At 35.7% G+C, this 21,521-nt stretch overlaps 1 protein-coding gene across 4 annotated transcripts in view; it reads right to left on the minus strand.

The window, feature by feature from the left end:
• Positions 1-21,521, minus strand: part of SNX13 (sorting nexin 13) — a 62,981-nt gene that overhangs the window by 12,626 nt on the left and 28,834 nt on the right. For 3 of the 4 annotated variants that reach the window (XR_009274743.1, XM_058804571.1, XM_058804581.1), the window contains exons 4-18: positions 20,341-20,430; positions 19,797-19,918; positions 18,086-18,207; positions 17,845-17,946; positions 17,081-17,169; positions 16,546-16,629; positions 14,039-14,177; positions 13,499-13,587; positions 12,750-12,849; positions 11,048-11,241; positions 9,910-10,014; positions 8,364-8,496; positions 7,615-7,652; positions 3,264-3,333; positions 527-699 (exon numbers count right to left, since the gene is read on the minus strand). Coding sequence is in view for 3 of the 4 variants with exons in the window: in XM_058804571.1 (XP_058660554.1) it covers positions 527-699; positions 3,264-3,333; positions 7,615-7,652; positions 8,364-8,496; positions 9,910-10,014; positions 11,048-11,241; positions 12,750-12,849; positions 13,499-13,587; positions 14,039-14,177; positions 16,546-16,629; positions 17,081-17,169; positions 17,845-17,946; positions 18,086-18,207; positions 19,797-19,918; positions 20,341-20,430 (1,650 nt within the window). In the remaining variant the exon portion in view is untranslated. The remainder of the gene's footprint in view (positions 1-526; positions 700-3,263; positions 3,334-7,614; positions 7,653-8,363; positions 8,497-9,909; positions 10,015-11,047; positions 11,242-12,749; positions 12,850-13,498; positions 13,588-14,038; positions 14,178-16,545; positions 16,630-17,080; positions 17,170-17,844; positions 17,947-18,085; positions 18,208-19,796; positions 19,919-20,340; positions 20,431-21,521) is intronic. The other variant, XM_058804590.1, reaches the window with a different exon arrangement.

Here is a 21,521-nt window from a genome sequence, read left to right on the forward strand (position 1 = left end):
TCTGACTAGTTCAAAGGTTATGCAGTCAAATCTGACTTCTCCAAAGGCTTGGTTTAAAAGCACTTCAGCCTCCGTTTAAAAGCATCATGTTTTCATCCTTTTTTCATGTCAGTAGGTTCTACTTTGTACCAGCTGGTGAATTACAACTCTCTATTTCTTCCTTCTTTCATTTTAGGAGGGTTAAGAGTCTGAGAATACAAGTACAGCAGTAAAAGGCAGATTGCTAGTAGTATAGTGAAGTGCTACCAGCTCTTCCTTTTGCAACCCCACCAATTCTTAACATTCACCTAAAACCTAAATACCTATTTCCCAACCTCAGCTTTTATTTCTTAATGTCTGACAAATACAACTAACTCTCTTGGAGACCAACAGCACTTCCATATGAAGATTTAAAGTAAAATTAGGCCGTGTGGGAAGAGGGGGAGACTTTTTAAGTTCCATTTCGTTTTCAAAGAGCAATCATACAGTCACCAATTACAAAACTACAGAAAAGTGCACCTGTAAAGGTTTTCATGAGATGGCTTACCTGCTCAGTGATCCTCATGTGGAAGTCGTGGAAGTCGCTGTAGCGCCGGTATGTCTTCCACATCTCCTCGCTGTTTGCGTTTCGCCGGTGGACGGTGATGGCGTACAGGGCGTACGTCTTGCCGTGGTCATTGCACACTCCTGCCACAGCATATGGGTCAGAGTCAGCATAGACTAGCAGTTTTAAAAACAAAAATAAAAAGGGAACAAACAGAAAGAAGGAAGACGAAAGGACACAAATGTGAAGTGAAAAAATGTCTGGAATGACAGACTTAAAAGACAAAAATGGACATGCAAGCAGAAGATTAAACTATCCCTTTAACTTAAACATTGGACAGCACCCTCCAAAACTTACTATGTAAACTTAAATAGAGATTAAGCAGCTTTAAAGCTAGGCAGGTTTCAATGACATGCAAAACATAAAAAGAAAAATTTTCAACTTTTAAATAGTAAATAGAACTTTAATAAAAGATATTTTAACTTAAAGAACTCAAGATGAGAGTGAAAGACAACTGTGAAACCAGAAGAAATTCCAGTCTGCAAAGTAGTCTAATCACATTGCAAGAGTCTGCCCATCAGAAAAGCCTATAAATACAAGACAATGATTGCAAGCTGCAAGCCTTCAGTTTTGTTATTGGCATCAGGAGTTTGTTATTAACTCAGTTATTAACTCTAGGATAAAAAACACTCCCCATGCTATTTTAGTCAATTATATATACAGATGTGTGTACGTATATATGTAATGCATTCTCTCTGTGCGCACACACACACGGTATGGAAAAGTCAATTCATAAATAAAAAGAACACATATAGCTCTCTGAAATAGAAGCAAACATCTTTTTGATCTCCATTAAGTATTAAAGTTTTCTAGGACATTCCTCCCTCACAGAAATTTTCCCAGTACAGTGTTGCAAAACCTTCCATTTCATTTAGAGAATAACCTAGAACCACTACTGTTTACACTGCATACCATTTAAATTGGCATGCATAAATTTAAATTTCCAATTATTGAGCCAATACCCAGTATGTACAGTTTTCCAGTGGCTAAATGAAAACATTTTTTAATCAAGGCCTCTGAACTTTTCTATGCACCCACACTGCATAAAATACAATCCTTCTGAGAAACCATTCATTCCATCCTCTGTAGTACTTTCAGTCTTGATTTCTCTGAAGTACAATACTTTTCTCTAAGCACCCAGAGAGCACCTGTAGGATAGTGGCAGCTGCTGCCAATGCAAAAATTACACACTAGCAAGGTGAAGAGTGGGCACAGAGCATCTTGTCTTTGCCATCCAGCCTCTAAAAGAAGCATGTTGAGTGCTGAATCCCTAGGGGAATGAGCAGCAATCAGCATGGAGCCAAAAGACTGCCCAGAGAGCAGAGCCAGGAACCCCCAGCACCACAGACTCTGCACAAGCCCTGTCCTCTACATGCACATTGACCACTTGGCCCTGCAGCCACCAGACCACATCCCAGGGGCACTGCCAAGTAGCACCTTCAGAACCACTTCAGGCAGAAAAAGAAAGAAGTTGTCCTGCTGCCCCTTATGTCACAGCCACTTAATTGGTATTTATTTTGCAACCCAAGACAGTGTGAAGCCTGAAACACACAGAGATAATCCTGTCTGTATATAACCCTCACACACAGGCAAGGCCAGTAACTGGGTGAGGAAAAGGACCTGCTCACAGATGCAATTTAATATCATCTTGCAATACAAACCTGTACAGATCTCCTGCTACAACTGGAGCATTATGTATTCAAAGTCAGACCGGCAGTTATCAATACATGCTGCCCTCAAGATTATAAATGTTACAATTTATGTGGTTCTAAGTATACCTTTTTTTCTTAGGTTAGAATGATGAAACTTCTAAGTTTAATTCAGAAAAAAGTACCACATGCCATTTTAATTAAAAAGCAGTATTTGGTTCTCAACTTTCAACTCATTTTCCGCTTTCCCTGAGGACTGACTACCATTACACTTCGATTGCATACTGCCCTCACACTGAGTTGGAATAGGTTTAATTAAAAACTAAAGTAGCTGAATGCTTGCTGACAGCATGTGTCCACTACATAAATGCAGAGATTTAAGAGCATATTGCATAGTAAAATCGACCAAAAAATATCTGAAAATCACAATTTAATTGCCCAATGTAATCTCATTTAAACAGAGAATTTGCAAATAACAGATGAGATTTTTTTGTTATTTACTCTCATGTAATAAAGAAAAATAATTTCTTTCTAGGCAAAGTTTTTTAAAAGATAACCAAAAATGCCACCACAATAACAACAGAAGTTGCTTCCTGAAACTAAGCTAAGTCAGTAAGGAAGCACAAAGAATAAGGGAAAAATATTATACTAAGAGAATGAAACAGTCAAGAATTATAATTCTTTGACTAGAAAGAGAGATGTCTTTCAGAATTTCTTTAAGAAATTGCTAAAATAAATCCTATTCAATAGCAAGTTTAATGAATGATTCTCCAGAGATAAAAGTAGTAATAATAATAATAATACCATATGAAATAAAATTAAATCACTTTTTAAGTACAGATATATAGTCTGTGACCTACAGAACAAATACTAGAAAGATTTCCAAAAAAGACTTAATGGAAAATATTAATTCAAATGTTTTATGAGGCCAAAAAATGAGACAATCAGGATTTCAAGGGCCTGTAATATTACAAAACTCAAAACAAAGGGTGGCAAAAAAAGTCAGCACACATCCTAACAGATTCACTTACCAGTATCTGAGATGTATGCATGGAGCTGAACAGTCTCATCAGTGGGGACATTTGAAAGGTCATCTAAGGACTGCAGGGTGGGCAGATAATGTAGGAAGAAAAAATGTGAAAAAAAGAATAAGATCAGAAATACATCGTATTCGAGATGTGTTTTGATTTATCTATTTAATTTTCAAACTTTCAGTTCACTATACTAAAAGTTTAGTGCACTGTAACAACTCAGATGTTTGTACTACTTGGTTACCAAAGCCATTCTTTTGCACAGTATAGAGCATTTCATTTCCCCTATCATTTTCACACATAGTTTTGTGACCACTCATATTTGATCAAACATATTTGCCACTTCAGTTTGATCTCAATCCTAATGGAAGTATGGTCTTTTACTGAGCATTGGGGAAAAAACAAAACCAGAACAAAAAAACCAAAACAAAACCAGAAAATCTCCCAAACAACTGGGGAGATGCAGATGTTGTGTAACAGGTCTTCTGGCTTTTACCTTCATAGCATTCTGCTTTCTTTCAAATATCTTTATGCCCCACACAAACGTTACACAGCAGTAGAAAGTGAAAGTTTTTCTGCTGTATGTAAAAAAAAAAAGCCAGCCAACATTCTTTTCAGGAATATTTTCTGTCATAAAAAATGAACAGGTACATCCTCAACTGGTTAATGCTCTGTCTGAATATTTAATAATTACTGGGATCAAAAGAAGCCTAATGGGTCTTTTAGAGAAGGCTTTGTTTTTAAAATTAATACATCTGATTACTAAGATTTAACATAATAAAGTTCTTCAAGACTGCTGAAAGACTTGCTTATGCAACTGACAGAAATAGAGGTTGGCCACTATGCATTGTAATCTTAAATTAACAGATTAAAAAAAAAAAAAAAAAAGAGTTGGAGCCACCGAAGTAGCCTTCGTAGACCCTCGGATCCCAGTTACTTTATGTCTTTTACCCCATAATTGTAAAATTCTCCAAAGAAACATATTCAGAATGAATATAGCTACTTGCTATCTTTTATAATTTAATCAAGCCAGTTTAATAGTGACTTATCATGAAAAGTTACCTACAATAGGACTTATTGGTTAGCAGTGCCATGCCCATATCAAATTAAAACCTCTACCTACATCAATTCAGTTTCCAAATCTCTGTTTCCTTAAACATAAAACAATATACAAGATTACAATCAAAAGACAGGCTGGACTTCACTATTTAAAGACTGCTCTTGCCCCTTCTTCATCTGAATCTTTATCAACTCCACAATATCCCAACATAATACTCCTTTCCCCCTCTAGTTCTCTTCAAGGAATGGCTCTTGTCTGCCTCAATGACCTCAATCAGTCTCTGCCTAAATGTCTACTACTGAAGGTAGTTTTTCTGTTATAAAGTCTAGACACTGAATAAAAGGCAGCTTAAAAGTGGCTGAATAACATGTGTTGAGTGGCTGAATAACATGTGTTGCAGTAGGGAGTCTCCTGAACAATATGCTTGTAGACTTGTAGTACCAAGGTCCCAGACTGAGAAAAGGCAGAAGAAAGAAAAACCCTTCTGGGGAAATCTGTTTTGCCACAACATGCTATAGTGCTAGAAGTTTATGTCTGTCGAATGGTAGAACAGATGAATTTATGCAAAAATATTTTGACAGCAGACATCATCTTTACCTCAAGAATCTATAAGTTACTGGATGCTGGAGAGTTATTCTGGTTAAGTATCACCATAAGTGGGCTGCTCCTTTAATCTTTATGCTTGCTTTTAGTCATTGCTGGACACAACACTGTGACTTGGTCCATTCTTGAGCAAGTGCCTTGGACAGCCACGACCCTGTCAGGTGTGCTGCTCTACACTGCAGTGTTCAATTCAGGAGCAGAGTATCACCTGAGACTGGCTAACAGAAGACATTTGTGGAAGCCTGGATAAAATGCTTGATATTCTGAAAGCTCTAGGATTTGATTATCAATAAGATGGAAGTGATGTGATGTTATAAGAGAAGACAAGTAACTGTCAACTCTAATATTTTGTTTGCTACAAAATACTGGCATTAAGGTACTGTTGTATTGTTAAAGGCATAATTATTTCTTGTTTTCCTGCTTCCCTTCACTGTCACTCAAGTTCAGATTTCTTTGTGATTACTGAGTGGGGTTCAAGCTAACATATGCTAATGACTGCCAAAAGTTCAACCCAGCCACTTCTGCTGCCCTTCAAGGTCTTGGAACACCTGTGTAAATCCTTCTATTTACTCAATGCAAAGTTCCCATTAGGGATCCTTCAGAGGAAATCTGCAAGAGTCTATACATATTTACAATAATTTTATACTCCCAAAATGTGACCCACTGTTTTAATGTAGTAGATTAATGTATCAAAACAAAAGGCAGCAATTATGATATTTTTGTAAAACAACTTTTCTTCAAAACAGTTTTGAGCCCCTCTTCCAAATTCTTACAGTGTAAGTTGGAATTGCAGACAATATATTTTATAATAGTAACTTTAGGAAACACTCAACTACTGTGGCAAGGCACTATACAGCAACTATTAATACAAGTAAATTAAAAGGTTGAAACCTGAACAGATAACACAACAGACAGACATTTAATATGAGCTAATATCTCTACCATTAGATACATTCACAGGAACACAAGTTAATTAAAAACATAAAAATTCCACAACCAAATCTTATTTAATACATTGTCATTAGCTGCAAGAACAGAAATTCCCTGACCTTTGAAGTAACCTTTCCAAGGTCTATTTTTCTTATGTAACAGACTAACACAAGGGAGCTAAACTATGTGTACAGAAATTTACTCTTGACATGGAATTCAGCCAGCAAAAACTAATCTACCAGTATCCAAACACCTGTAAAAGCACTGAACACCCTGAACAATACGGACTACAGAAAAGCAAAAGTAGTTCTGCATAAAGAGAAATTTACTTATGTATTTCTCCTAGAATGTTCCTAACTCTTTATAATAAATGTAGTATTCTATAAATACCTTTGTCACAACAAAAACAAAAATCAAGTCTTTGAAGAATCCCATGCAAATACCTATTTGCACTGCAACAGTGCTTGGTAAAGACTTTAGGACTTTCTGACTTAGCTTGGAAAGTCACTTGAAATGAAGCAGGAGATAACCACTACCCAGATAAGCCACCACAATGACAAATCCTAATTCATAAAACATAACTCTGGTATGTCACAACATTGGTAGAAAGAGTACTTAAAAGACATTTGAAACATAATTTAAAGAAATCAGTCAGTTAAAAGGCTCTTGTGAAAAAATATGGCTAAATTAAGTTTTTCTTCTGCATCTACCAGGAGTTTGCATTAATTGTATCAGCTAAATATCTCCCCTTTTCTTTACATTTCAAAATGCCAACAATAGGAAATAACAGGAAAGAAAATCCCAATTTAAATTAAAAAAACATCCAAAACCTACAAAAACCCAAACCCATAAACAACAAAACACACAGACATTAATGGTATGTGTATTTCTTTAGAAAACACTCATTCTTTTTGATGCAAGCATGACCTTACCAATGCAATGGAGCTGCTAAGGAGCTGCAGCACCTTCCAAGAACAAACTAGAAGGGCCCAGGCATCACATAATCCAGGAAATTGCATGCAGACTGTAAATCTCTACGTAAACCTTCATGAAACTAAAAGGTTTGGAAACATACTCTCATATGCCAAACTGAATTTTATGTACCTTGTGCCTCAGCTACACACTGTCTGCAGAAACATGGGGAGGATATATACCAAACTTCACATGATTTCTCCTTTTTAAATAAATATATTTGCATTTTTGGTTTAGGTACACTAATTTAACAAAGAAAAGGTCTTGACAAACTGACACAGGTCAAGAATAAAAAAAATAAAATTGAACTTGAAATTGGACAGATAAAAAAAACAAAGAATCATGGCTGAAATAAATTCCAGATACTTAAATGTTTCCAAATCCAGTCCTAATGAAAAAAATATCAACCAACAAAAATATAATTAAATGCCTCACTTTACAATCTATTTTAATTTAATCCCTGGAGATTTCTGTTTCAAAGGATTTGTTTTCACCTATTATTATGTAACTCCAAATTTCTATCTATTTATGAAAAGCAAGTAGGAGTAAGAAATTATGCTTTCCATAAGTTAACTGTTTCTGTGAGAAACAATGCAAAATGTCAATAAACACAGAAAAAGGAGAAGTTTTATCTTACAGAGTAATTAATAATTTGTGTGTTTCAATTTGATTCAAAAACTTTTTTAGAAATTCAACTGCAGTGAAGTGAAACCTGTAATGAACATGTTCAACTACTTTATCACACTTTCTCTACTGTTGAGGACAAAAAAAAATACAAGCACTTACCAGATTTATGCTGCTAGTAGGAGAGCCATTAAAAGATTCTGGGAGCAGGGAGGAAAATGAAAGGAAAAACCAGGTTAGAAGATTTTCCCCCATTGTAGGGCCGCACATAAATAAAAATGCATCCACAAAACATTATGGAAAATGAAAGAGAACTGTGGCACTGGGCAAAATGCTGCAACATGCAAGTGTTTCAAATTTCCAGCAAAGACACTTAAAGAAATGTAAGTTTATAAAGATTCTACATCAATACTTCAACATTTTTTTAAATTTATATCCCCACACAGTACTCCTGAAGGAGTTAAGGAACTAGTTAAACAGCGAAAACAATTTCCACTGGATTTGTACTTCAGTTAACAAGAACAATGATTTTATTTGCTTTAAAAAGCCACATTTCCTATGTACTTTCAATTTCTATTTTCAGAGAGGAGTATAGTTATGTATTAAAAGAACCCAATATATCGAAGAGTTTTAAATATTTTCATGAAAAAAGTAGAATGGAAGAACTGCATATTTTTTTAGTGACAAACTAGTTACCAAGATCTGACAAGAATTTATGTAAGATTAATAAACTTACTGCAGTGAAATCCCTATGTGAGTTTACACACAAAAGCATGAGGAGGAAAATAAATTTAAGACACCACAGAAGTATTTAACTTCCTAAAAACAGTGTGGATAATTTTTTTTATTTTCATTTTAAAACAGAGAAAAGAATGGTCCCAGGAAATACCCCTTAGAGATACAGAGCTCACCTCCTTCACCATCATCTGATCCTCTGAAACTGGGATCCTTCAGCATGTCCAGCTCAGCTAACATACGCACATACAACACGTTCTGCTTGAACGAAGGGTAGAACCTCTCATCTCGCAGCATCAACTCATACACCTTATTGAAACAAAAGTGCCAACTTCAGAAATACTTACTGCATTTTTTAATTAATCAGACTAGTTTTCATAAATTCTACTTGAACAAGAAGTACCTGTGCATATGTGTCTCTGACTTACTCTTAATGGAAAGGTTATCAGAAAATAACTAACTAATCAGACATGCACATCTAGGAAGGGAAGTGGCACAATAGATGCAAACGCTTCTGTCCTCTGCTCTGAGCCCTTCCAATTGCAGTATAAACCTATTTGGTCTTTATCCATTTTATAAAAAGTTATCTCAGTACCTCCTTGTGGATAAACTATAAATGTAGACCTGCAAACACTTAGGGCAAGAGGTGAGAAGAGGGAAAGAAGGAGGGAAGACACCATATGTGACCCTTCTGACCATTTCTAGTTTAGCCAATACGATATAGCCACACCTCACAAAGATTTAAGCACACCACCTTAAACAATTTACCTTCACAGCATATACACAAGTATCTATACATAGTAGGAATTAATTCATAATGTTTGGATACTCATGTCAATTGCAGAATATTTTAATTTTTTTTTTTTTCATGGACCACTGTTCAAGTACTTTCATCTAGTAAGAATAGAAAAAAACTCAATCCATCCAGGTTTGAGGAAGTTCGTTTATTTTGTAACATATGGGAAATTTATGCTCTTCAGCAGAATTCCCAAGAAAGGCCCAGATTTCCCAAGGTGCTTTAACTAGTCTTAAAGGAAAGTCCCATGTATGATAGTGTGATTCTAAATTCAACAGCTCATATCACTAATTTGTAGCATGAATGAGAATATCAAAGTAACAATCTAAAATAAAAACATTTCAGACTGGGTATGTAAGTTATTGCCAGAATATTAATCATTCACTTTTCCTTTTAAAATACATATACTAGACTTGAATAATAAAAGTCTACAGGTAGTAAATATACTGTTTTTTTCTTCAATACTTGTTACTTCTGAGTGCTTCACGGTGCAAGTTTGCAGAAAAAGACAAGTCAAAATAATTTCTGAGAACAGCTATAGGATTTAAGATGGGACCATTACATTCATCGTTGAAAAATAGAAGTAAAACTGAACAAAAACTGTATGTCTTAGTCTAGTCATGACATATTTCTTAAATTGGTGCATTAACACAAATAAAAACATGAAAAATCTAAACTGTGTTTCATACTTAGATTTACACAGGAAGGACACCTACCCCTTCTGTCAACTGCTTTGAAAACCATGGGCTAATGAATGGAAAAGCAAAAGTTGATAATTTTAAAAGAGCATGATTTTCATAGGACAGAAAAATGGTTACACAGGTTTTAGAGTTTAGATATTTTACTTTTTTTCTAGGATCTAGAGTTATGTTTTATACTCTATAGCATTTACAGGTCTTATGAAATAAAGGACGAATAGAGTATACCTTTCTCTGAATGTCATCAAAGATTTCGGGTGTTGGATCCTCATGGTTCAGTGTTTCTGCAAGTTTTGCTACTAAGTTGTCATCAATATTAACTCTTGGAGATGCCTGTCATAGAGATCTAAATCAACTTTTGCAGCATAAAAATAAGAAAGTTCTACTTTATCAAATAAAATCCAATACAATGCTGCAACTCTCTAAGTAAACTATATTTCTTTTGCACAAGTATCTCTGTAACTGTCTAGAACATATGACAGGAGTCAGATCCCATCCACCCCCAAAATTAAGTTCAGAGTTTGTATTAAAACCTGGAAGTTTCACTATTAAGCACTAGGAATAGCCTCCAAAACAATTTATACATACACTGTGAGGCAGTACCTAAATCAGATTTACTCAGACTTATAAACAGGTTTTATTTATTCATGAAAAAGATTAAGATCCAGAAATCAAGAACAAGCCAACAAAAAAGTAATAGGATGAAGTTCTGAAATATCTGAGCAAAGGCTAACAGTTTGTCAACTGCCCATTTCTGAGTGAGCAGTGATTTTTATGCACACACAAATTCAAAACAAGGTGCTTTGTCAATACAAGCTGATAAGTGGTTTCTTCCACAGAGGAATCCTTACTGCCTATTGAAAGTTACCCAATGGTGATATTTGAGCAATTTACACAGAAAATTGTAGAGAGGCACAGAAAGCTACTTCATTTGATAACCCAATTTAATCCACGTTTGGATAAACACACAGTTCCATTTTTTAAATAACACTTCTTAAGGGGGCAGGCAAGGGTGGATGGCAGAATAAAAGGAAGGAAAAGGACAGCATATGTAGAGAGACTTTTATATTCTGTCTTTACATTGTCTAGTTTGTGTATTCTAGAAAGCCAACTTTTGAGGAGCACAGTGCATCTGACAAGGCAGTCAGTGGCAATATAAGCCCTTATAAATGAGGGGGAGCACAAAAGAGGAAGACTTCCTTACTGCTTGACATGAGAGAGAGAAGATACACACACAATAGCTTAAATGTCAACATGCAAGCAACTTGTACTACGTAACAACTGTTTTATATTAACTTAGCCATAACTATATCAAAGAAGTATCAGGACAAAGAATAAACAAGCTGCAGGATGAAGTTATTCCTACCTTTTCTGATAAATATTGCTCATAAACTCCAAAGGCAGCTGCTCTTAATAGACCCTTGGTCTGATTAGTCTGATGTTTTCCATCTTTCTGCCGACTTTGAAGTACCTCCAGTTGCTGCTGTGCTGTAACCCTGTATCCTTCCACTGTCATCCAGAAAAACAGATGTGCTTGGCCACCAGTTTGCTGCATGTAATCTACAGAAAACAGACACCACATGACCTTAGTTACTGTTGTGCATCTTGGAATAGCAATTCTCTATGATGTTGACTACATATGGAATACCAGAATCTGATTATTCATCTGGAATACTTGCCATATAGAGTCAATTAAAAAAATAAATATACATATTGGTGATAAGTATGTGTGTATATGTATACATATATACATATTTGTGATAATCAGTAAAAAAGAACCTGAGAGCAAAGTCTAGGAACTAAGCACTGAATCCTCAAATGCACATGTAAAAAGTGAATCCATTTTTACCGTGTGAATGTAAGGCTTGTACAGCATGATACAAATGGAGACAAAGTTCAAACTGAATTTCTAAAAAAACACGTTCATAGAATCATGGGATCATTTATACTGGAAAAGATGTTCAAGAGTGCCAATCTAATACTTTCAAGTCCATCACTAAACCATGTTTCTAAACACCACATTTACCTGTCTTTGAAATACCTCCAGGGATGGTGACTCAGCCGCTTTCCTGGACAGCCTGTCAAGCCAATGCTTCACCCTTTTGGTGAAGAACTATTTCCTAATACCCAATCTAAACCTCACCTGACACATCTTGAGGCAGTTTCCTCTCTCCCTGCTGCTAGCTGCCTAGGAGGAGAGCAGCCCTCTCCTCACTACAGCCTCCTTTCAGGTAGTCGTAGCGAGTGATAAGGTCCTCCCTGAGCGTCCTTTTCTCCAACCTAAGAAACCCCAGTTTCCTGGGACACTTCACACAAGACTTATGCTCCAGAGCCTTCCCCAGCTTCGTTGCCCTTCCCTGGACATGCTCCAGCACCTTAATGTCTTTCTTGTAGTGAAGGTCAGGATTTGAGGTGTGACCTCACCAGTGCTGAGTACAGGGGAGCAATCACCGCCCTCATTCTGCTGGCCAGACTACTGCTGATCCAAACAAGGATACCACTGGCCTTCTTGGTCACCTGGACTCACTCCTGGTTCATGTTCAGCTGCTGTCAACCAGCACCCCCAGGTGCTTTTCTGCCAGGCAATTTTCCAGCCACTCTGCTGCCAGCCTGCAGCACTGCCTGGGGTTGACACAAGTGCAGGACTTGGCACTTGGCTTTATTGAATCTCATACAAATGATCTCGGACCATAAATTCAGCATTCTTCCCACTAGAGAGCCTTCCTGCCCTCCAGCAGATGAACACTCCTGCCCAACTTAGGCGTCATCTGCAAACTGACTGAGGGTGTTCATTTTATGCCCAAGATTATCACATCACCCTGTCTGCAAACAACAGGTTCAGACAGGTGCCTTTCTAGACTGGCTGCCTCACTAACTGTGTCAGGAAGTACCTCACACGCACTCCAGGAACTTCCTGGACTGTTTCCATTTACAGCATTAAAAGGATTATAGCCACCAAGAAAACTGATGGATATTCTTAGTACTGACATTTAGCCAATCCAAGTACACAGTCCTGTAAGTTAGCATATTCTTTATAAATAAAACAGATCAGACAAATTAACACTTACCCATAAAAAACTGTAGTGCAACATTGTCTACCAGAATATGGTCCAGAGGGACTGTGCAAAGTTTTCCAAAGTTTGCTGCCAGTTTCACAGTATCTATTTCCTGTAAGACACAGTTCAGTGTGTTCACAGGCCTTTTTTAAACTAACTTTTAAAACTTCTACTTACTACAAAGCATATAGGTTAAAAAAAATTGCATACAATAAAGTAGCAGCTCAGTGATTAGCTATTTTCATGATCACTAGTAAGTGAAGGTCTAGATTAGAAGGTCATGTTTTCTTAATTTTTTGCCTTCAAAAATAGCTGCAGCTGTTCTGCTATATGATAAGCTGGATTTTAGTACTGCTGTTCATGTAATACTCTACAGGTCAAATTAACCCCAAATACCTCATCAGCAGTGACAGTAGCAGAAAATTAATTAACAAGAATTAATGTCAGCATCTGATGGGCTGCAGGTCACTACAACTTAAATTCATCTGTCACATTTTCTTCTGCCCATAAGACACTTCTTGTATTACAGCAATACCTTCAGGTCCAGCTAGAGAATGCTTAATTATTTTAACAGTTAATACATGCAGAATATTACACTATCTTGGAACCACATCTAGGTCAAATTAAGAGAGTCAAGAAACTAAGTAAAGTCAAACATACCAACTCTATCAACCCTTAATTACAAAACAAGCAAAAGTAACAAGTCGTCAGTCATTTGTAACCTGACTCTTTTGAAATTAAAAAAAATTTAAAACACTTACTTTTCCTGACTGCAACCTCTGAATTCTTGAATCACATACTTTAATAACATATAATAAACTGTTTATTTGATTTTTTATAGTGTTGATATCTGCAAGCAAAAACAAAGACAATTAAGCAATGCAGATGACTAAATAAAGTCTAGGTCGTTGTTTTTTTTTTTCAGTTTAAATAACTTGCTAATGAAAGTGAACAAGAAATATCTTTCTTTTCCCTTTTTAAGATTAATGGTTAACTGACTACCATTAATACTTTAAATATTACTGAAATTCAGAACCACCAGTCAGGCAGTTTTGATTTAACAGAAACACACTTAGCTAACCAAATTCTCTGTCCTTACAAAAAGGCATTAAACACACACCAACCAGTAAAACAATTATGAAAATGAAAACTCCAGTTTTATCACTTTTTATGCATTTTTTTTTAATAAAATACTTTGTACTGTGTTGCATCAGAGCTTTTATTTTTTAATTGTCGCAATATTCTACAGAGATTATGCTTCTAAATGCCCTTCATATTTTGCAAAACAATGCAGCACTAACCATCTCCTGCTGTATCTAGAGATCGAAGATATTGCAATTCTTCACTTGCTTTATCTTTCACAGCTTCCAACTCGCCTATATTATCACTTAATTTAATAATATTCATAAAGGCCTCATAGTTACAGTTGGAATCACGAATCTGAAACACAAAGTTTTACAGTGTAAGTAACACAAAACAGCTATAAGTACAAGACATGATTCTTCTTCAAATGAATTAGTTTCATACAGCACTGCAAAGTGACATTTTGAAAGTTCTTTGATACTTCTAAATTTTCCTTTTGGTACTGGAATTTTACATGGACTAAAACAGAAAAAGCATGCATAGTCAAAAACTATTTCACACCATCACTTTCTGTTTTCAGGAAGTACAACACAGACACGTGGGAAGTCCATCAACCTCCTTAATGAAGATCTCCAAAATCCAATCCACCATCTTCTGCTATTATCTTCTTAGCTAAGTAGGCAGAAAATGGTGAACCCACTGAAAGGGTTCAGCTTTACCAAGATCCCCTGCAAGTACACATGCCCCCAGAGTATGGCTTCTTAAGATATAGAATTACAAAAGGAATTAAAACATTCTACCATGTAATCATAACCTACTGAGGGAAAAACAAATCGACACGACTCCCCTCTGGAGCCCTAATTCAGATACCCTGGCAAATACTATTAAGCTATTTAAATACATACAATTTTACCAGTATTGGCATAGAATGAACCTGTATTGGCATAGAATGAACCTGCTCTAGGGACTCAAAGGAATTTGTGCAAGTGAAAGAAGCCTGCTGTGGTGCCAAGACCACTGGAAACTGTGCTGTGAATGCAGCATGGAGATCAAGGAAAGGTTGGCAGCTTTACAACATGCGCACACAGGTGCTGAGGGTAAAAACAGCATTAGAACTCAACCAGATGAAGCTTAAAAAGTCACTTCACCCACATCTCTTATAAATGCTCACTTTGATATGGAAATGTAATACTTGGTCTGTACTGAAGAAGTGCATTGACATGAGCTGCACGAAGCAGAAAGAATGAAGACTGCATATCATTGATCAAAGTAAATGGGAAAATCTCCCTAAAAATCTGCTTTTAAAAGTAATCGTACAAGCAGGGCTTGAACTTAAAACATTTTGTAAATTTGTGAAGAGAGAAGTTTGAATTAACTTCTGATTTTGTATTGAATCTTTGTATTTTATTGCAACAGAACTAGTATTGGACTGTGGTGCACCTGGAATTGAACTTCTCTTTTCCATAAACTGATCTTTTCATTCAAGTGTGACTTTATGTCCAAGGTTCCAAAAGGAGCCAGGATTTATTTCAGTCATCTCTACTTCTGACTTTAATTTCTGCAACAATCTCCATTTCACATGACTTGTATTAAACTTTTTCCTTATCTTTTGCCCAGCACATTTGCTTCTTCATCTCAGAAAGCAATTTTGAAAATTAGTTATTTGGGACATCACTATCATAACAGCAAGCTTTATAAAAAGCTCAGAATCCTATCTCTGGACACAGCCGGGGGCAGTGTGCAGTAAATAAAGAACGAGGCCAAGTTACAAATAAAGAACACACGTAGGAGGAAAGGGGAATTGAAAATTGAAAATTCTGGTCCAGATGAGCACTATTTTTTCCTTACTAAAGCTAGGTTCCTATAGAATGTGTGCAAACTTTTACATGAAATGAAGGAGGCTGGAGTGAAGGAAACACTGTACATATACCCTTAAAGCCATTCCATAATTCCATACATAAGAAGAACTTTGAAATGCAAGGGTGTTTTCATAGAACTTGAATGTACACTATAAGACTAAAATATATGAATAAAAAGAGAGAACTTGGGGGGAAAAAATTTAAACTTGATCCATGAACTTTGCAGGATAATAATGTATAAGAATAAGTTTTAACTTGCTTTGCAAAGAATCAAGATTGTTAATTAAAGCACAAATATTCTATTTATGTTAGCTTTACTATACACTACTACTTCAAAAAGTTTGGGGGCTTTTCTCACAAGTGCATTAGAGAGTTATCAAGATTAAAAAATTGTTTCTGCCCATTCCATTGAATTATTTAGGGTTAACACAAACAGTTCTAGAATAACTGCCCTGAAATTCCTTAGCAGAAAATAAATTTTTCTTAGTTTTCATTCTTGAGGCATCTTAAGCTTGAAAGGCCAAACTGTAAACAGTCACGGGAAAACACCTCCATGGGTACTGCCATGCTTCCCAAACAGCCAAGCAGAACAGTCAGAGGATTGAACTTTACATTTTGTGATACATTAGTCCTCAGTCAGGCAACTTTTGCTGAACAATCAAAATGAAGAGTTCAGCTATATAGACTTCATGTGTATGTATGTATAAAATTAAATATAGTAGCCCTAAGTTCATTATCTCTGCCAACATATCCATTGGTAATGTTTATACCAGACACCTATCCATCATGATTATAGGGAATACAATTAAAGCTTTATATGAAAACGTTCTGGAAATAGAAATTATTTAAATAATTTTGTGTCTTACCATCCATATGACATACTGATTAATATAATCAGGATCACTGAGCTGGTTTATTAATGGAAGAAGAATTCCTCGGGAGAGGATTTCCTAAAAAACAAAGGATTTTTATATCATCATTTTATACATTTATTCATAAAGCTAGTATAACTGTAACAATTTAAACACCACTGAGTAGAGCTTAAAACACAAAAGTGTAATTACAGAAAACATTTAATAGGCACTACTATATTTTCCTCCAATTAACACTACAAATGTAATTTGCAACTGCAAGAAATAACAAGAAAAGCCTCCTCAAGAAAAAACAACCTCAAAATAAACAACATCCACTTTCTCATGCTTTTGTCATGATGGAGCTAAAATCACCTTCAAAAACATCTCAGACAAACTGTTCTCTGCTATTAAATACTTATCAAGACTCTACTGCTTTTAAATACCCTAATATTAAATTAGATCAATTTTAGAAAATAAGACCAGCAGTTGAATTTTTTTTATGACATTAAACCAAAGAATTGGAATGGCTTTTAGAGTCTGTACTTACCCTGACAAAGTATCGCATGATCTTATTCTGGAAGTCTCCAGGAGGTAGCAATATATACAGTAAAACCTCACACAGATCCCTTAGGAATCCTAGAGAAGGAAAACAAAAACCCTTCAGCACAATTTTACATTATGTTACTTCACATCTTACCTGATATCACCAAATGCCATAGATAAATCCTTAATTCTGAGTTCAAACATACAATCATGTATCTCTTACATTCCAAGCATTACAGTAACACCTTTGAGATGGAATATAAGCAGCACTGATGAAAAAGATCTACCTCAAACCCAAGACAACAAAAGCCAAATTGCAAGACTAAAAAGAACCCCAACAACCTAACTCAAATGCATTTTCCTTACTTAATGGTTTTCTTTACTTCCTCTGGTTTTTTTCCTCTTCTTCAACACTTTCCCTAAAAATAAAGTGCTTTTTGCAGGAAGACTACAAAATAGAGATATGGAAGGCACATCTACCAAAAAGCAGTAAGAATCTGCAAAATCATCCCCTCCCTCCCAAGAAAAAATATTTTTATCTTAAAATTTTTCCAGTGAAAGGAGGAAGACTTACATAGGTACATGCTTCATTTTAGTTATCGCATTAATATGTACAAATCAGAGGAAATATACATGTATGGTAGATCACCACACTTTGAAAGTCATATGCCAAGATTTTAATGCATTTCATATTGTGAACACAATTGTTAGTATTTTAATTTAGTTTCCCATACTAAAAGATTTACTCAGAAGATAATATTGAGAGACCTTCTTCATCTTTGGGAGAAGTGCAGACTAGATCACGACAGACTTCTTTTTCCATTTCAACTTCAACCTCAAAGAATGTATCTACAAGTTCCTCAGCTTGATCTATGCAAAAGAAAATTTAAAAAGCATGTTTTTGTCAAGACTAGAAACTTGAGAGAGAGCTTAAATTATAAAATAAAGCTAACTATATTTCACACATACCAGCCTACTTAGACTCAAATAAAAAAATACTTCGGATTACCTTTCATCTGATTGCCTTTCTCTGCTATCCTTTGCTGAGCTTTTCTGAAAACTCGAAGATGAGTGCCAAAGTCATCAACAAGTCGTGTAGTGAAATAAGGCTGCCAGTCTGTTTCCTTTGACCTATTAGTAAAGGAGATCCACGGAAAGTAATTATTTTATTGTGAACACAAAGAACAATAATAAATTCCTACCTCTCATTCCTTCCTGGAAGAAAGGGAAGACTACTGCAAAATCTAGACATGTAAATAGGAAGCAGAGCTGTCTCAAAAGGCCATTGATCAAACAATCCAGATCCCCCACCTGCACAAGACAGAACCACACAAAACCTCTGGATGGCAGCCTCACCACAGGCTCCCAAAGCTGCAGCTCTCAGGGAATAATAAATTCCCACTGAATTCATTCTCCCCAGAAGCTGACAGGCTGTATGAAACTACAGGTGATGGTACTAACCTAAACTGCTTCAGCTATATCCAACTACAGGCATTATAAATACACTACATCATTTTTTCTGCAGAAGAACTGCTGCAGGCCTGTGAAATTGATTTGCTTTCTACAGCAGAACACAACTGCACAGGAAATGTGCCTATTTTTGAAGAGCTATAGTACTGTAGGAAAGAAAAATAAACCTGCAAGAATTTGACCTACTTTGACACAAACTCAGTGCTCAACACTGTCCAATGAAATGGACAGTGCCAAACAGACAAAAACACTGAAGCTGGGTAGTCAGGTCCATGTCATGCATAAGTTTGGTTGCTGTAACAGTTTATTTAGCATAGTTTTCACCATTTCAATACTGTTTTCTAGGATTTTTATTATTTTACTATATCATATATTATAATTATTTTTCCTAGTATTAAACCCAGCTCTCCATCTCACTGTCAGAAAAGCACACTAACCTACAAGACAACAGAAGAAGGTTCAACACCTTAAAATTGCAAGGAAGTTACTTATATTTAGGTGACCCACAAACTCTTTTGCAGAGAAAGCAAGTAACAATAAGCACAGTGGGATTAACACCAGAAATAAAAACTTAACAAACAAGTATATGGATATAAAGGCACAGGGCATCTGGACTAAGAAATCAGCCATACTCAAGAAGTGAATTTCCAAGACAAGCTGCTAATCAAGTAGCAGGAAATCAGGGAACAGCAGCAGAAATAAGGGGTAAAAAACAAACTATCCATTTGTCCTCAATCAATCCTGTTTAAAAAAAAAAGTTTGCACATGTGACATTCTATTTCACTTCCCAGACTACCATTCTTTCTAAAATATCCATTGTTTTTACATATGGAAGAGCCATACTGCTTCTATAAATTATCTGAGGTGACACATATGTTGAATTCAGACTTTTGCACTGAATTCTTACTTACCTTGGGAGTGGTCCTACTGTTTACATGAAGAATACAAAGAAGTAATGATTCACAAACTTAATGCTTAAGTTGTAAAAAAGGAAAAAAAATAGCAGTTCAGTGATTTTAGACAATCTGAATGCTGAAATGGCCATTTTGCAAAAAATTATTACTTAAAACGCTGCCAACTCCATTATTTCCCTAGAGGATCAACAAAAGATTGTATTTTTACATTAAAATCTTAAATTTTTATATGTTCTTTCTGTAAAATGCAGTGACCTATTCTAGTAGATAAACCTAACCACTTACCTACTGCCATACAACCCACAGTATACTGATGTAAGTAAAAACAAATCTTACCTGGCAGAAAACTGAACAAGTGCATACTGAAGAGCCTGCCTAATCTCCAGAAGAAAGGATTCATCATCACTTAGAGTGTAATACCAATACTGCACATAGTCTCTCAGGGAAAACTGGATTACCTGAAAAATTAAAAAAAAACAAAAGAACTAATGAAAAAGGACAAAAGAAATATGACAAAAAACAACAGTTTTGTGCCTGATAGCACAATAGCAGTTTTTCTAAAGGGTTACCAGAGTGAACAATACTCCTTTTCCATTATGAAACTGGGAGTGAAACCATAAAATTCACACACTGAAACTTCTTTTCAGACTTGTTTGCAAACATTGTTTTTATCACCACTACATTGTGAAAATAAAATATAGCAAAAACATACTCAAATATTGCCCAATATCCTGGCCCATCTCTCATGGGTTTTTCATTTATCACTCTCATATATGGTAAAATTTTGAAATTCTATTTGTCACTCAACTACTTCTGTATTACACAGTCAATACTTTCAAAGTAATAAAGTAAAAAATAAATAGTCCTGGTTAGAACTTACCTGTTGTAAAGGCTCATCAATTATATTTGCACCTGTCAGTCTTCTGTCAATCTTAATAGGTCTGGCTTCACGTTTCATTTCTTCTATGCACTTGAAAGAGATTGGGAAATGTAACTTTGTAGGGTTTAGCTCTAATTAAAAAACAGCTCTACTACTTATGATATATATGTATACACCCAGTAACGACTTTATATATTTTCTATATTATTATAATTTATAGGGAAGATATAATCATAGAATCAAACAATTATTTGGGTTGGAAGGTCCAGTTCAACCCCCCCTGCAATGATCAGGGACACCTTGAGCGACATCAGGTTGCTCAGAGCCCTGTTCAACCTGACCTGGAATGTTTCCAGGGACGGGGCCACCACCTCTCCTGGCAGCAATATTTTCTGTATTTTTCTCTATATAGTACATAATGACAACAAACTCCTGAAAACCTACTTCTTGCTAAATTTAGCAAGTGTTTGCTAAATTACTAAATCAGAAGGAAATAAAACTCAAATGGTCAGGAAAGGAGGGACTGGGGAGACACAACAACAGCACAAGGTAGTTTTTGTGCAAGGCTCCAGTTCCCCTCCTGCTTGTGAACTTGACTGTACAATCTCAGACAGATAATTTTCAGTTGGGTTTTTGGTTTCTTTACCCACCTCAGTTTATTCTATATGCCAGAAGAGAAATTACTTTATTGGTACCATTGCTACTCAACAGATGAGCCTTTGGAAAGTAATTGATGAGGAGGGAAAGAAATTACTTTATAGAAGGATTTGCATCTCAAAGCAGTTAAGGCCAAGAATGACCTCATCAGAGCTGACTTTTGGCAAGTGACATACTGAAGAAGAACTCCCTTTATCAGTGCTTCTCTCAAGTGGACTAATGCAGTGTCTTTCTACAAAATTTCAATGCAATCAGCAATAAACTCCTCTATTTTCACAGAAATAACAACCCAACAACTTACACTATAGTTCAAATAAACCAGTAATTTCTTTGATCTAGAGAGAAAGTTATGACTATATTGGGAAAAAAAAAGAAGAACTGCCAAAACCAAAAATGAAGGAATTATAAACCATATATCCAAGGTTTTTATTCTATGTGAATAAAACTCGCCCTAAGTATCTCTCATTCCAATCAGTTAACAGTGAATGGCAGTGAAATACCGGAGGCCAGAAAAAAAATCATCC

This window comes from Ammospiza caudacuta, chromosome 1 (assembly GCF_027887145.1).
Source record: "Ammospiza caudacuta isolate bAmmCau1 chromosome 1, bAmmCau1.pri, whole genome shotgun sequence".
In the NCBI taxonomy this organism is placed as follows: domain Eukaryota; kingdom Metazoa; phylum Chordata; class Aves; order Passeriformes; family Passerellidae; genus Ammospiza; species Ammospiza caudacuta.